Consider the following 14495-nt stretch of genomic DNA (forward strand, 5'->3'; position numbering starts at 1 on the left):
AGAGAGAGAGAGAGAGAGAGAGAGAGAGAGAGAGAGAGAGAGAGAGAAATAATCTATGAGGTTTAAATATGATTCCCAAGTCGCATCAATATTAAGAGATACGTCCGTTATTGAGCAACTTGCGTATCGTGATGTCTTTCGTGGATAATGAAAAATGTTAAGAAAGGACCTGAGTAGCTTAGAACGATTTCACTTGGAATTATATTCAGCTCGTGGGCGAGCGACAGGAACTAGAAACGCTCTGGTGCGCGAGTCCTCTTCCGGCGGAAAGGCGCTCGTACATAGAGCCGTTCTTCCTTTCTCTCCCATACCGTCCCTCTCCCCCGCCCTGCCAGTTGTTTCCTCTTCCTTTTCCTTGGCGCATACGCCGTGGCATGCGCGCGTGCAAATTCGCGGCAGATAGGAATTTCAAGCCGGAGAGGATATCTCTCTATTGAGAGGTATTCAGACCGCGACGCGACATTTCGCAATTGCCCCCGATGCACGCGGATGTTAGTCTCTCAACTTCTCAAGTATAACGAGAAGGGAGCTCTTAAGTACGCGAAAAGATCCTTCCTGACTTGGCGAATCGTCCGAGGAGTAAAAAAGTAAGTACGCGAGACACGGCTACTCCAATCGAATACGGCAAGATCAATCGAATTGTCTTCCGATTTTTGCAGAGAAGCGAAACTTTCAACACAATCTTTTTCAGAGATATCGTCATTCTATTACCTTACAAATTATGTATATTATATTTAAAAGTATATAACAGATTTAAAAAGCTCGTGGTATATACAAGTTAGATAAACGATATGTCGGTATTTTTTTTTTGAAAACGCAAAATTTAGATATAGTTTAACAATATCGTTTCATCATCGTTAACAAAAAGGAACATAAAGAAGACAAAGCTTCCTCTATGAGGAAGCAAAAATGATAATAAAATCGATACGCGAAAGTTCATTTTTAAGAAAACTTGAAAACATTTTAAGTTGTTATACGAGCATTGTAAGTAAGTAAGCATTGTAAAGTCAGGATCTCTTTTACCACGTGAATGTTTTCTGATATAACCCATATAATTTCGACGACATCAATCGGAACCGGATGTGTCGAGTTAACCTCGAGGGACTGTCCCCAGCCTCAAAAGAGCCGGTCGCATACCAAAGGATACTGTGTGTCGCTTATACTTAGCATTTGTACGTTCACTACCACTATTATACACGCGACAGACTGAATGCATTCTTGTGAAAGGACGAACGTCTCGCGTCCGCACTCGGCATGTCGAGAGGGTTCGGCACCGTCCGTCCGTCCGCCCGCTCGCCCGCCCTTCCGTCTAACGAATGATAAACGGCCGGAAGGAAGCCAGAGGCGTTTCCACGAAAGCTACTGACAGGGTCGGAAGACCAAAAGACGGAAAGACGGGATGTGGTCGGTGAGTAAGCGCCGCGAACGCGTGTGTTTGTGCTCTTTCGTGCTGCACCAGCAGCCTGTACGGCGCGGGCGTCCCTTATTTTTCAATATCGCTCTTCCTCTCTATTTACCCCGCTCTGAATATCGCCCTGTCGTTCTCTAACTCACATTCCGTCTGACAATGAGTTTTGCGCCGCGTGCAAAAAATTTTATATTAATGTTCTCGAAATAAATCATCGCACAACTTAAATTCTATATACAGCATTATTTCTCAATGGCAGATTTCTTGGTTTACTTGAAATAGATTTTATCTCAACGAGAAAATCGAGGCAAATACATAGTTTTTGAATAATTCAGAACGGAAAGTAAAGATCTTGTAGAAAAATAAATTTTACTAGTGAAAAATAGGAAGATTATCTTTTTTAATTGATTAGTTGATATAATGTATAAAAGCTGGAAATAAAAAAAAGGTGCGATTAATAATGATAATGACTTCTTTATATTTTTGAGAAAGAAGAATTGTTTCTAAATAGCGTTTTGTCAAAACGCAAAACTTGTCATTTGGCATTGTGTATTATAAGAAGAGGGAGAATTAGAGGAAAGAGAAGAGCGGCTAGTAGAACGGAAGCGAGAAACGGGAAGGAAGAGGAAGAGGGAAACGTCCGGCCGGATACGAGGTTTCCAATGTCGGCGAGATCGTTTTACTCGAGGTTGCGATTAATTCTGCCAACGACGATAAAAAACGTCGTGGCGGAAAAGGAGTAAACAGCTCCGGCACACGTGACACGTGAGGGACACGCTTACGTCCGTTAAATAGCACACGCGAGCGGGCTTTTAACCCCAGGAACGAGACGTTTGTCTAATCTCGCAAATATATTTACACTGCCCAATATATATTCCAAGAAAGTTCGCGGAACATTTTCAACAAAATTATCCACGAAAACAGTATGCAATCTTATTTCTGAGAAATGACGTGTGATCTTGGAATATCTCGAAGATTCTTCTTTCATTTCGGAACTTCGGCATTGATATTTTCGAAATTCCGAATCCGAGACATCTCGTGTGATCGCGCTGCTCCTCTCTCTCTCTCTCTCTCTCTCTCTCTCTCTCTCTCCCCCCCTCTTTCTCGCGTTTTAATAAAATCTCTTCCATACTTCTGATTTTTAGAAGCATAATGTTATTTAATGTAACTTAATATTTTTTCTTGTTACTTTTTATTACATGTATACTATACATATTGTTTGTTTTTAGAGGGCATGTCTTTAGGGGAACTCTTCGCTCTTTCGTCATTTACCGATTTGACATTTGATTCCCCGCGGTTCCGGGGGGACTCAATTTCAAGCCGCGAGCGCAAATGCCTAAATGCTCACGAAAGACGAGGACGTGGCGCGAATCTCGATTAACAGCGTCCAAAAGCGCCGACGACGCACGCGGTGAGGCCGTTAGAGCCGCAAACTCTCGTCGCACGGACTATAAAGCCTTCTAAATTGGTGCGGGCCACGAAAATAGACTTCCGGTTCCCGTCTCGCGCGCGCGTGAGCCCGTTCGCTCGCTCGCTCTCGCCGAGACGCGTCGCGACACGCCACGTCTGCTATCTAGTATGCCAAGAACGGTTCCACCCCCTCGTCTTTCGTCTATCCTTGCATGCACCCGCGATAAATGCGGCCGCGTATACGCACGCTATAGTCAGGCCGCGAAAGCCTCACATGTAAATATCGCAAAAATCCGCGAAAATATTTCCGGTACGCCGGGACACCAACCGGGAAACATGGAAAATCGCTTCTTATTACATCAATATTTATGACAATGTATAAAATTTCCGCGAACAGATGACGATGGCATGCGTATAACGAGTTCACGATAGAATATAGAGTTTTATATAGTCAAGCTGCTAAGGCGCTACATGTAAAGATTGGATCTGCGATTATGATTTCGACATTCAAAAGCACTTGGAAAAAAATTCAAATCCGCGTTTCAATATTCTTTTTACACCGTGTGCTTTCCTGTAACGATAAAATCTAACAATGAATAAATAACAATATATGATAGTCGACAAAAAGATATTACAGTCAGGCGAGGAAAGGTTAAATGTTTACATGATAATAATTCTGATATGCAAACGTAGTCCAAAAAGGTCGAGTACTTATCAATATTCTTTTACATATTGATACATGTACGATAATTGACAAGGAAATGTATACATTGCACGCTATGAAATACACAGATATTATGTATGAAAGAATTCCAATATAAATATTTTTCTCAAAATGTTCATTTCCTTAGTTTCCTACATATGTTCGAGGGTCTTTCACGTGAATCTTATATATGCATAGCATCATGTAGCGCCACACAATCTAATCGTTTTATCTTTCAAATGTAAACATTGCACTTGCGGAGGCGATTTTCGATATGCACAAGGATATCTCGAGGATGCTCCACCTTCCATATATATGTCAATATTCTTTCACCACGTGCATCTTTTAACGTTATGTACCGTTACGCACCCGCTGTAGTCGGACTGCGAAAGCCGTGCGTGTAAATCTCATACCTGCGGAATAAATAATCACATCGTGTTTCAGTCTCATGCCGGGATCTCGCCGCATCTCGTGGATAATATCTTAGTATCGCAAGAGACCTTCTCTCTCTCTCTCTCTCTTTCTCTCTCTCTCACACACACACACACACACACACACACACACACACACACACACCACGGTGCCGCGGTGGAACTTACGGTACATACGGCGGAGTATGACGCACGCAGGACGCAGGTGCAACTTACATAGTCTAGCATGATTTTCACGAAACGAAGCAAGCCTTCGGCTAAGCATCTCGTGCAGTCGCATCTATCTGCGGATTCCCATTTCGCGCCGAGAAAGGATCGGCCTTCAAATGGCGCGCGAGCGTGTGCGCGCGCGCGCGCGCTTAGTGCCAAGGTCGAGGCTCTCGCTATACTTCTTTCTAAGAACTCCTTTCTTCCCTTTTCACTCCATGTGATCCCTAGGATGTTCACGAGCAGCTGTTCTCTTCTCTACGGCATCCACGATTCAAATTTATGAGGAATCCTTTTCCTCTTTGTTTTACTTTTCGCGAACCATCCTTAGGGCGGGGCCGCGCATTTTACACTCAAGGTTCTTGACCCCGCACCGTGGCTACATCGTATTATGACTGTAGCGGCAAATCGAAATCCCGAACCGCGTGAATAATTGAAAAATATTATATCTGTATACGATTTGTGATTTATATGCACTAAAAATCTCTCTCTCTTTGAATTTTATCTTAATAAGAAATTTATAATAGAGAGCTACCGCAAAATCACATTAAATATACGTTATATTACTAATAACCTGTAGAAGTATTAATATTATTTAATGTAAATTGTTGAAAATTGCACCAACTATAGAGGTTTCGAATGTCATACAGTGCAGCTGGGCACGCTTTGATGATCGCGACGTTTCATGATTGCGCGAGACCGTTGAATGGTTGAATAGTAAAGGGGTCCTCCGCGAACAGGGCGGTCAATTATAAGACAACAAGCCACTCTTTATTTATATATAATGTTTATATATTATATGCATGTATTGCTAATTTAAAAAAAAATTGGTTATTGGCGAGCGATCGAGCGATCGAGCACACAAATACAATAAATGTGTCAATACTCATAATAAACGCCGAATGACGTAGCGTGGCATGGCATGGCATGGCATGGCGAGAACTTATCGGAGAAACTGCAGCAGACGAGTGGGTGTCCGCGCGCGAATGGTTAGATAGACGAGCGGATGAGACGTACATGCAGATGTATATTGTATATGTGTACGGGCATGCTTTTCCGTTTGGTTCATGCTCGCCATCAACCCGGCTGATCCTGCGGGTCTCTTCTCCGCCCACGTGGCGCAACGCGAGAGGTCCTCATGTCTTTCGGACACTTGGAACGCGCGCGAGATAAATCTTAAGTAGACAGTATATACACCTGGGCCCACGCGTAACCGGACCGGCTCGCATTCGAGAGAGCGAGACTATGTCGCTCTCGCCTCTCCTCCCGCCTTCCATTGACGTGTTAATCGTAAAAGGTAAAGCGCGCCGATAACGTTCGTAATGGCTTCCGTAATTTCAGAAGACGAGGGGTCGAGTTATGCCCAACGTGATGACCAGGTTTTTAAGCTGCAAAGCCTACTAGGGCCTCATCCCTTCAGCGCTACACATCTTCCGGGATAATCCTCTTCTTCTTAAAGGAAAGAGTCGATATCTAATACGTCGGTCAAAAATTTCTTAAATACTACGATTAAAGTGATCACTTTCAAATCGGAGATATTATTTCTCTTTTTACAACGCGATAATATCTCTTTATAAAAAATCGTTTATTTGGTTCACGATCGAGATTGCCTATCGTAGATGAAACTCAAGTCGCGGATGTTCGACCTCGAGACTTCCGGAATTTCTAGTGACAAAAACGATGGAGACCACGTTAGTCGTAAAATACGTCGCGTAATGTTATACATTTGCTAGACGAAAGAAAACGGAGAGAGAGAAAGAGAGAGGGGGGGGGAGGCGGAGGAGACGTACGAAATTAGCGGTTAGTCCTTCGAGAATCCCGAATTTTATTTCAAAACCTCGAGCGGTTGAGAGAACAGAGCTGAGAGAGGATTGAAGAGAGAGGCGTGCGGCGCGATAGGTTGAAAGAAAGGGCGGAGAAGGTCGAAGCGGAGGACGAACAAGGTTCGTTTGCCCGCCTGCACACGTGCACCTACATGGTAATTCCTTTCGGTCGTAGCAGAGTGTCGAGAATTTGACGACGGGAGTACGCCATAAAAGTACGTCGGCCACAGAAGAGCGTATACCGTGAAACATGCACGGCGCGCGGCGCGGGGAAACGGACGTTCGTATCTTTTTTTTTCACGTCTGAGCTGATTAACTCCGACACGTACAATATTCCCTGTATGATGCATTTTTCGTTCCTTGACACCGCACATGTAATTATTGCATTAAAATGTAACTTGATAAAGAGTCAAAAAGAATGAAAGGCATCGCGAGACCATCTACCACGTGATAAATAACAGATTTTGAATTAAGCTTAACAGAATTGAAGAGCAAAACTTGGATCTGTATGTATGCGTATTCTAGGAATAAACCAAACCGTGGCTCCAAACTTTTCAGCGATAGTTGTTTCACGTTTCTTTTTAATGTGTAGGTATATATAATGTTGACATTTCTTTTTATTATAAAACAAAATGGAAAAATTTGCTTAAAATTCGAAAAATAGAGTCATTGGAAAACTAAAGGTAACCAGAGATATCTTACATCTACGTTTCATCGTCGTTAATTCACGAGGTTTGTTTGAGTCACAGCGTTCTGTCACTCAAGAAAGGGTTGAGAAGCAATACCTCAGTTATCGGCTAGGCGGGAATACCGGGTGGCTTGAACGTCCAGCCAGGTATTGCTCTCTTGGCGTGGGTTTCGGGACACACACAGGCGGGAATATTCAACCGGTCATTGTCCACCCTAACGATAACGTGGCTTGTCGTGTGCGTCTACGTTGCAACTCGTGATCTGTATCATTATCACCTTCCAGCATGCTTTGTTCGCGAATTCAGTATCTCTATTTTTGGCCATAGTCGGGGAAAAAAAATAAACTTTCGAGATAAGCTTTTTGCTTATCATTATCTTCGTAATGTGTTTCTTAATACTTTAAGAACCAAGGTATGTTCGCGCTCACAGAATAGCTGTCTCCCACTGCCGTAACATCTGAAATACATACGTAATTAACGCAGTTTGGGGGATAAATATTAAAACAGTACGTAGAGAGATAATGGAGTCAAGGTTTTATCTCTCGCGGTCCACTGCGTGAGGTAAATTGATGTCATCTCTCTTTCGCATCTCCGCGCTGCTCGATCCACAACGGATATACTTTTTTCTTTCGTAACGTGCGTGGCGTATTTTCCTAAGATTATTCGATACTGCTGTACGCGGATGTATTTCCTGTGTTTTTCGCAACTCGAGAGCGGGAACATACCTATAGATTTATCGCAATTTCAAACTCGCACGTCTTTCGTCTTTAGGTCGATGTCGCGCGATAATATACATAGATACGTATACAGGCGGATATTATAGATTCTGATTATGCAGTTCGCGATTACGCGTGCACCCCCCCTCCCCTCACCCCGGCGATTACGCAGAGAGACCCATGGAGAGACCAACGACATTGCAGAAGCTGGGTCTTTTTTAACCACGGCTAGCCACGGCCGGCGCGGCGGAGCGCTCTTGCAAATCCTGGACGAGACCGCGTCCGGGTTTGTCGCCCACTTTTGCGCTCCCGCGGCCACAGGTGTGTCGCGCCAGCGGGGCAACGTGCTCGGGGCTTTTTCGCCTGTATACACCGTTATATAGCGTGTCTCGAGATTCAATATACCTATACCCACAGTCTGCAGCCGTCTAACGGCGCCCGCTGAAAAGCTTGCACCCAGGGCAATTTTCTACGAATCGATATTGAAAATCTATATCTTGAAGAAAACTCGTCGTTTTCTTCATTTCTTTTTATAAAACGAAACTTACGCGATGGATTGCACCCGCGTTTATTATTGCAATGTCTAATTTGCGTGATCAAAATGCTTGAAACTACAGTCAAGCTAGAGTTGCTAACTAATAATAACGTCATTATATCTGGAGAGAGGCGGGGAAAGGGAGAGCGAGAGAGAATGACTATAAGTACGCTGTCTCCTAGATATTTCCTTGGAATACTTTATACATTGCTACAACAGTACGGAATAAAATCGAAGAATTGAAATCTTGACCGGAAGTCCGGTGATTTGTAGCTCAATTTTTCGTCGTTTGCGATACGGATATTTGTGAACACCCGGTGGATCTGTCTACGGCGAGCCAGCCTACTGCGTGCCGGCCTACGTACATATATGCGGGTATCTGCCTGCCCGCCTCCCTACCTACCTACTTGGTTCACCGATTCTCGCCGGTATTCACGACGAAAATGCGTACCCACGTCTCGGACTCGGTTGCGAGGCAAGCACGGCACGGCACGGCACGACACAGCTCGGCTCGGCTCGGCTCGGCTCGGCTTGGCCCGACTGTGCCTTTCAGGTATACTGGGCTGTCTCGACTTCCGGTCGCGGTAAAGGTGTGCCTAGGCAGAGTTATACCCACGCGACCAGACGTCGACGATCGATGGCGAAAAAAAGACCGAAAAACAGAAAGTTGCGCTACGATGCCGAAGCTTCGTTCGCGGGATAGATCCGCTTAAATCGCGTTCGGATATCCTCTATATGACCTATGACGACAGATCAAGCGAACGCACACGCGATGAATGTGGTGTCACGTTACTTAATCACCATTACGGAGACGGAAGGAAAGGGAGGAAGCTACGGCAAGCAGATCCTCAATCAGATCTTTTTGACTTTGATCACATTTCTCTGATTGAGATCATACATCTGAAAATAAACATTTCTGTATCAACGAAACCTTTGTATTAGTGAAATAATTCTTTGGACTCTAAAATTCTTCGGAACTTGTCATCCAAGTGTATAATATATTTGTATGAATTAATTAGATACTTACGTGGGGGACAAGTTATGTCGCGTCAAATATATATAACACGTAGATGTAGATGATTGCTATCACTCGATCATTGCAAACGTCACATTCCTTTTCATTGCAAAATATATATATGTATCGTATGCTATTTCTTTCAATTAATCAATATGTTAATCTATCGTTTCAGTTTGTTGACTTGGGCATGGTAACTAGTGTAGAGTACAATCATAAGCCCGTGGAATCGGCTAGGAAAGGCCAAGAAGTCTGCATCAAAATCGAGCCCGTACCAGGAGAAGCACCCAAGATGTTTGGTCGCCATTTCGAGGCGAAAGATTTCCTCGTCAGCAAGGTATATACACTGATCGTTAATTGATCAATTTCTGTTTTAAATGTAAAAATAAATTATGGTATACGATTGTGATTCGAGAGAAGAATTTTTCAGCTTCCGAAATCAAACACCGTAAGCTGCGAAAAAATGAATATGTTACGTATCGTGACAAATCCACACAATCGGTTGGTTTCAAATTTGGCGATTTTATAATCAGCCTGTTGAATTGTATATTATTTTACTCGCTAAATCGCTCTAAACCGTGCAAAACTGAAAAGCACATTTTTACCTTGACGCAAATTCGACTTGTTGTTAGTATGCGAGACCTAGATCGAAAAAGGAAGATGAACATCCGGCGGCGATCACTCGCCCGCCATCGGCTTCCGGCCTTCGTAGAAGCTCGCTACTACGCCTTTCCCCCTCCGCATCTCCCTTCCCTTCCTCCCTCCATTCTTCTTCCTTTTTCGTCTTCCTCCTTCAGGCGAGGATATCGGCTACGGGACGCGTTCGGCCGGATTCGCTCAGATGCTTCGTAACGCTTGCTCGTGCAAAGTTTTTTATTTGAGCGATTATTGTTATTAATTGATCGCACTTTCGTGCTGTCTATCGGGCTCCAAAAGAATTGACGCGAGTATAGGACGCGTCTCTTCAAATATTTAAATAAATATTTAAATACAGTACAAAGGCAAGTGTTGAAATATATTGTATAAATAATAGATAACATTGGAGCAGAAATTTTATTTCATATATATATATATATACACATATATATATATATATATACACGTAAAAAAGTCCAAATTATAGATAAATAAACCAGAGATAAAAATTTCATATATAACGCGCGTGTCGAGTACGCGGAAAAGAGTAATGAAGGACTAAAGCGGGAGTGAGCGGATTAAGTTTCAATTACTCCGTCGCCGTTACATTATTCTCGTAGAAATGTGTGTAAAGACTGTTGTGATCAAGACGGTTAATTAAGACGGATGTTTCGTAGACTTCTTCTTCTTCTTCTTCTTTCTCTATGAGAAACGGTACCCGATGCCTTTTCTTCGTACAAACCGACGTCTCATCTTCATTCTTTCCCCCCTTTCCTTGTTTCTCTCTCTATCTGCCCCGCTTCTCCTTCCCTTTTCCGCGGGCCTCTTCTATCGTGCTTCAAGCACCTTCCTGTGCTTTGGTAGGCAAGCGGAAGTCGTCGTTACCGTTCGGTTCGTGGAATAAGTTCCGGAAGTATCTTGTTCCCACGACAATTCTCCCAAAGCCGCTGATCCGCTGATTCGCCGACACGCCGGCTCATACGGGCGAAATAGAGCGAACGCTTCTGCTTTTCAACGCTCGAAGAAAATGCCTCTGAAAGAAGGCACGAAATCACGAACAAAGTGGGACGAAAACAAACATTAACTTTTTACTTCGAACACATTTTTTTATCAGAGCATTTCTTTCTGTTTTAAGATCAACTTTCGCTCCTATGTAAGCAAGAAGCTATATAAAATTTGTGAAAAAATAGCAAAAGTACAAATTGTACAACATTATTGTATTACGTGTTAGTTTAGTACTTTATTCCGACCTCAATAAATATTGCAAAGTATAAAAAAAATACATAAATTTAAATAAAATTAAAGCTTTTGATGTAAAAATTGTAAATGATAGACAACGTAGAATACTTTGTTCGCGCTTTTAGTTTTTCAAACAAATATTTTCATTTCTACTTTTGGCCAAAGGGATTTGCTTAACACACACACACACACACACATATTTTATATATATATATATATATATATATATATATATATGTATATTAGGCACATGGAATAATATTTCTCGTCATTATTTTACAGAGGTCCGTTTATTTATCCGCGAGAATAATCTGTTCCTAATCTTGACGCAGCGGAAAGAGAAAAGTGAATCACGGAAAATCGCGGCCGAATATTGCAAGCATAAAGATCGGTAAATTTCTCCGAAGAGGATGGTATCGCGGAACGATCGATCGATAGAGCATGTTTGCACGATTCTATTGTATATATTCGTCACGCAGGCCGAAATTGCATAATAATATCTGAGACGCGTAATCGTGATCGTGAGCTTCGCGCGAAAAGCTTAAACTTTCAAATTCGTTCTGCGCTTTGCGCCGTCGGTGAAATTTTTTATGATTACCGCGAACTGTTGTATATTCAACGTTCCGCGTACTTTACGAGCGGTAATACAGACGTAGGAGGAAGGGAGGGAAACACGTGGGGGGCGAAAACGTGTGTGTGTGTGTGTGAGAGAGAGAGAGAGAGAGAGGACGAGAAGCGGTGAGGAGCAAGGAAAGCTAGAAGGGGCGTGGCGGGAGGCAGGCGTCCTCAATAGCCGCGTAAAACCACCATTGTGACCGATCCATGAATGAAACGGGACTTCCGGCCAAGAGTGGGGGCGGAAACAGTTGTGAAGTGTTACGTTTCCGAATGGTTCAACGTGCCCGCGCGCGCGCACACACATACACAACACGGGCCCTGTATTTCTCTATTTGCGAAAAGCGCCACGTGAAAATTAGTCACGATTCCACGTATCACGCGAAAATGCACACGCGTTGAGAAACGCGTGCAGCTCGCAAAACGGTCACATTACGGAGCTGTCCGTTATTTTATTATAAGATTTCGCTTTTAACAGATCGTTCCAGCTTGCCACGTCATACGAATGACGCCCATGTTTCCGTTACAAGTTGCGTCATTCGAACGTGTAACACATATGACGCTACATTTTTCCCCTAAAGCCTCGACGTTCGCGGATGAATGGTGTCACAGTCTACTTTTGAGTCCACACGCTCCGATTATCCGATCTGATCATCCGATTCGCTGATTATATTCGTGTTACCAAAGTTCTCGATCGGTCTTTGGGCTCGATTTAACTTTAAGATATTACAAACATGACATTATTCCTCTCTTATCCTTCTTCTTTCATCTCGTATAATTTACACAACTCTGATCCTCCTACTACTATTAAACACTACTAGAAACAAACAACCGCTGTTTAGAAATCCGCTTATTGAAATTTGTAAAATTCAAGAAATAAAATTATAACAAAATTAGAATAGAGAATTAGAATAGATTTTTTTTGTTGGTTGGAGATTAATATATATGAAAAAGGAGGATTTCTTTTATTATTTTATTTACGGACGGGAAATCTGTAGTGACCACACGTTTTATCATCCGATAACGGAAGCTCCATATCTCGAACTGTTACAGATAAGCAGGCAGAGTATAGACGCATGCAAGGATTACTTTAGAGATGACCTGCTAAAGACTGATTGGCAACTCATGGTGGAATTGAAGAAGCTCTTCCAGATACTCTAGGATACGATGAGGATATCCACACCGGATATCCTCTCGAAGGAAGCGGTGCACGCGATTCGCATTGCTGCCACGCCCGTGTGGCGTGTAGATATAAACGTCGCCGCTCGTATTACTAACAGTATAAACGGCCGGGGCTGAGACGATTGGATTGAAATCGTTCAGCCAACGCGAGATACTTGTCTCGCTGTGAACGAAAGCAATGCAGGACGACAACAGGTGCATCCAGGAGATTCCAGATTCCAGGAGACTATCAGGAGCACGACCGCTCACTAAGCGGCTAAGTAGTAATTAAGTGTGATTGGTTAATGGTTAGATCCAAAGGTAAGAACCAATCACATTCTATCGTTACTTATTGTTAGTGATTCAGTGAGCGATCGTACTCCTGGATGCACTCAACGTATCGCGCGTCGCCGACGTTGAGCGTTGCGTTAGGCGAAATGTCTTTTTCTTTTTCTTCGCTGGCATCTCGATACTCATACTCACATCGCCAATTCAATGACTGTCGAAGATAATTTCATATAATAAATGTATCGACGGGATATGTTATTTTATTAAAAGAGACGTAATACGTAACCCCAATTGTGTGTACAATATACATATAATATTATCGAGTACGATTAACGGATGGAAATATTATCAAAAGTTGACGATTTATTCAGCCCCCCGAATCAGTTGCAGATGTTCCTGGTTATCGTCATGTAATTATAATCGATAGATCCGCTCCTTATCGACACAATAATGTAAACCGGTCGATCATCGGTCGCCTTATGTTTCTCTGCATTTTTCATATTTGTCCGCGACGACTTTGTACAAATTTCAAAGAAGAATCGGGTGACGGACTCAAGTGAGTTACACGCTCGTGATTAACACACTGTTGTTCCCCGTAACTGTTGCGTGAAACACGAATCAACCGTCAGCCGTCAGCTGATGAGCATCGCGGCGACGCGGACGAGGAAGCCGCTTCTCAGAATAAGGTATGTCATACATATTCCGCCTCCGGTTGCGTCCGGAACACGACCAAGTGCACCCGAAGCGTCCCGACCCGACGATGACGATGAAACGAATCCCAAGAGCCGCTTTTTGCGATAGACCAGATTTCCATGCGATAAACATCCAAGTCGCGCATAGAATTGATAGAATTAACTATCCATTAATTACGTGTCCACCTGAGAGTAATACGATATAAAACTATAAATGGATATATTACTGAGAGGATATATTACTTTCTAAATATATGTAAAAAAATATATTTATAAAAATATAACGTGACGTGTTGTATGTAGATGAGTATGTACTGACAATGAGAGATTATTAACGGTTATCGTATCCGAAACATAATATCGCAAAAGCTGCCTAATAATGATCTCTGCACTCCTCGCGACCACTTTCAGACAGGTGCGCGCCTTGGTGTCACATTCGCAAAGACCATAGGGTAACGAAACACCCGTTGAGGACCTTGGGTACTTGCGTACACGTACATATATGTATTATACATATAATACGACCGCGACGGCGCGGCGCGGCGTTCTCGCGCGTCCTGCCTTATTAGATAACCCAAGGAGCTCATCAAGCAAGCGTTTTATTACTCTCCGCGAAGAAAAGTCGTTAAATTTTCTTTCTTTCTTTCTTTCTTTTTTTCTCCCAATAACAGAAGAACGCGCTGAACGCGCCTCGTTTTTGGTTGCGAAACTACGATATTCAAGTATTCGACATCATCAACAAACTGACATTAATATATAATTTTTTTAAATGCTTTTGTGTTGTATATAAATATAAAAAGCTGATTGGAAGTGGAGTCGATCTGTGAATTTCACGGAGCATTTCACGTGTTTGCGGCAGTACTCGTGTCACGTATGTATTTTATGTGAAAATCCAAATTCAAATGTATGCATAATGATAATGTCTAA

The 14495-nt window shown here is 42.8% G+C and overlaps 1 protein-coding gene across 1 annotated transcript in view; it reads left to right on the top strand.

The window, feature by feature from the left end:
• LOC112454002 (eukaryotic translation initiation factor 5B) overlaps positions 1–14495 on the top strand; it is a 33848-nt gene extending 19353 nt beyond the window's left edge. The window contains exons 15-16 of the mRNA XM_025015131.1: positions 9113–9274; positions 12481–14495. Of these exons, the coding sequence (XP_024870899.1) occupies positions 9113–9274; positions 12481–12588 (270 nt within the window). The 3' untranslated portion in view covers positions 12589–14495. The remainder of the gene's footprint in view (positions 1–9112; positions 9275–12480) is intronic.

Source organism: Temnothorax curvispinosus, unplaced genomic scaffold (genome assembly GCF_003070985.1).
Source record: "Temnothorax curvispinosus isolate PA1 unplaced genomic scaffold, ASM307098v1 QBEX01004771.1, whole genome shotgun sequence".
NCBI lineage: Eukaryota > Metazoa > Arthropoda > Insecta > Hymenoptera > Formicidae > Temnothorax > Temnothorax curvispinosus.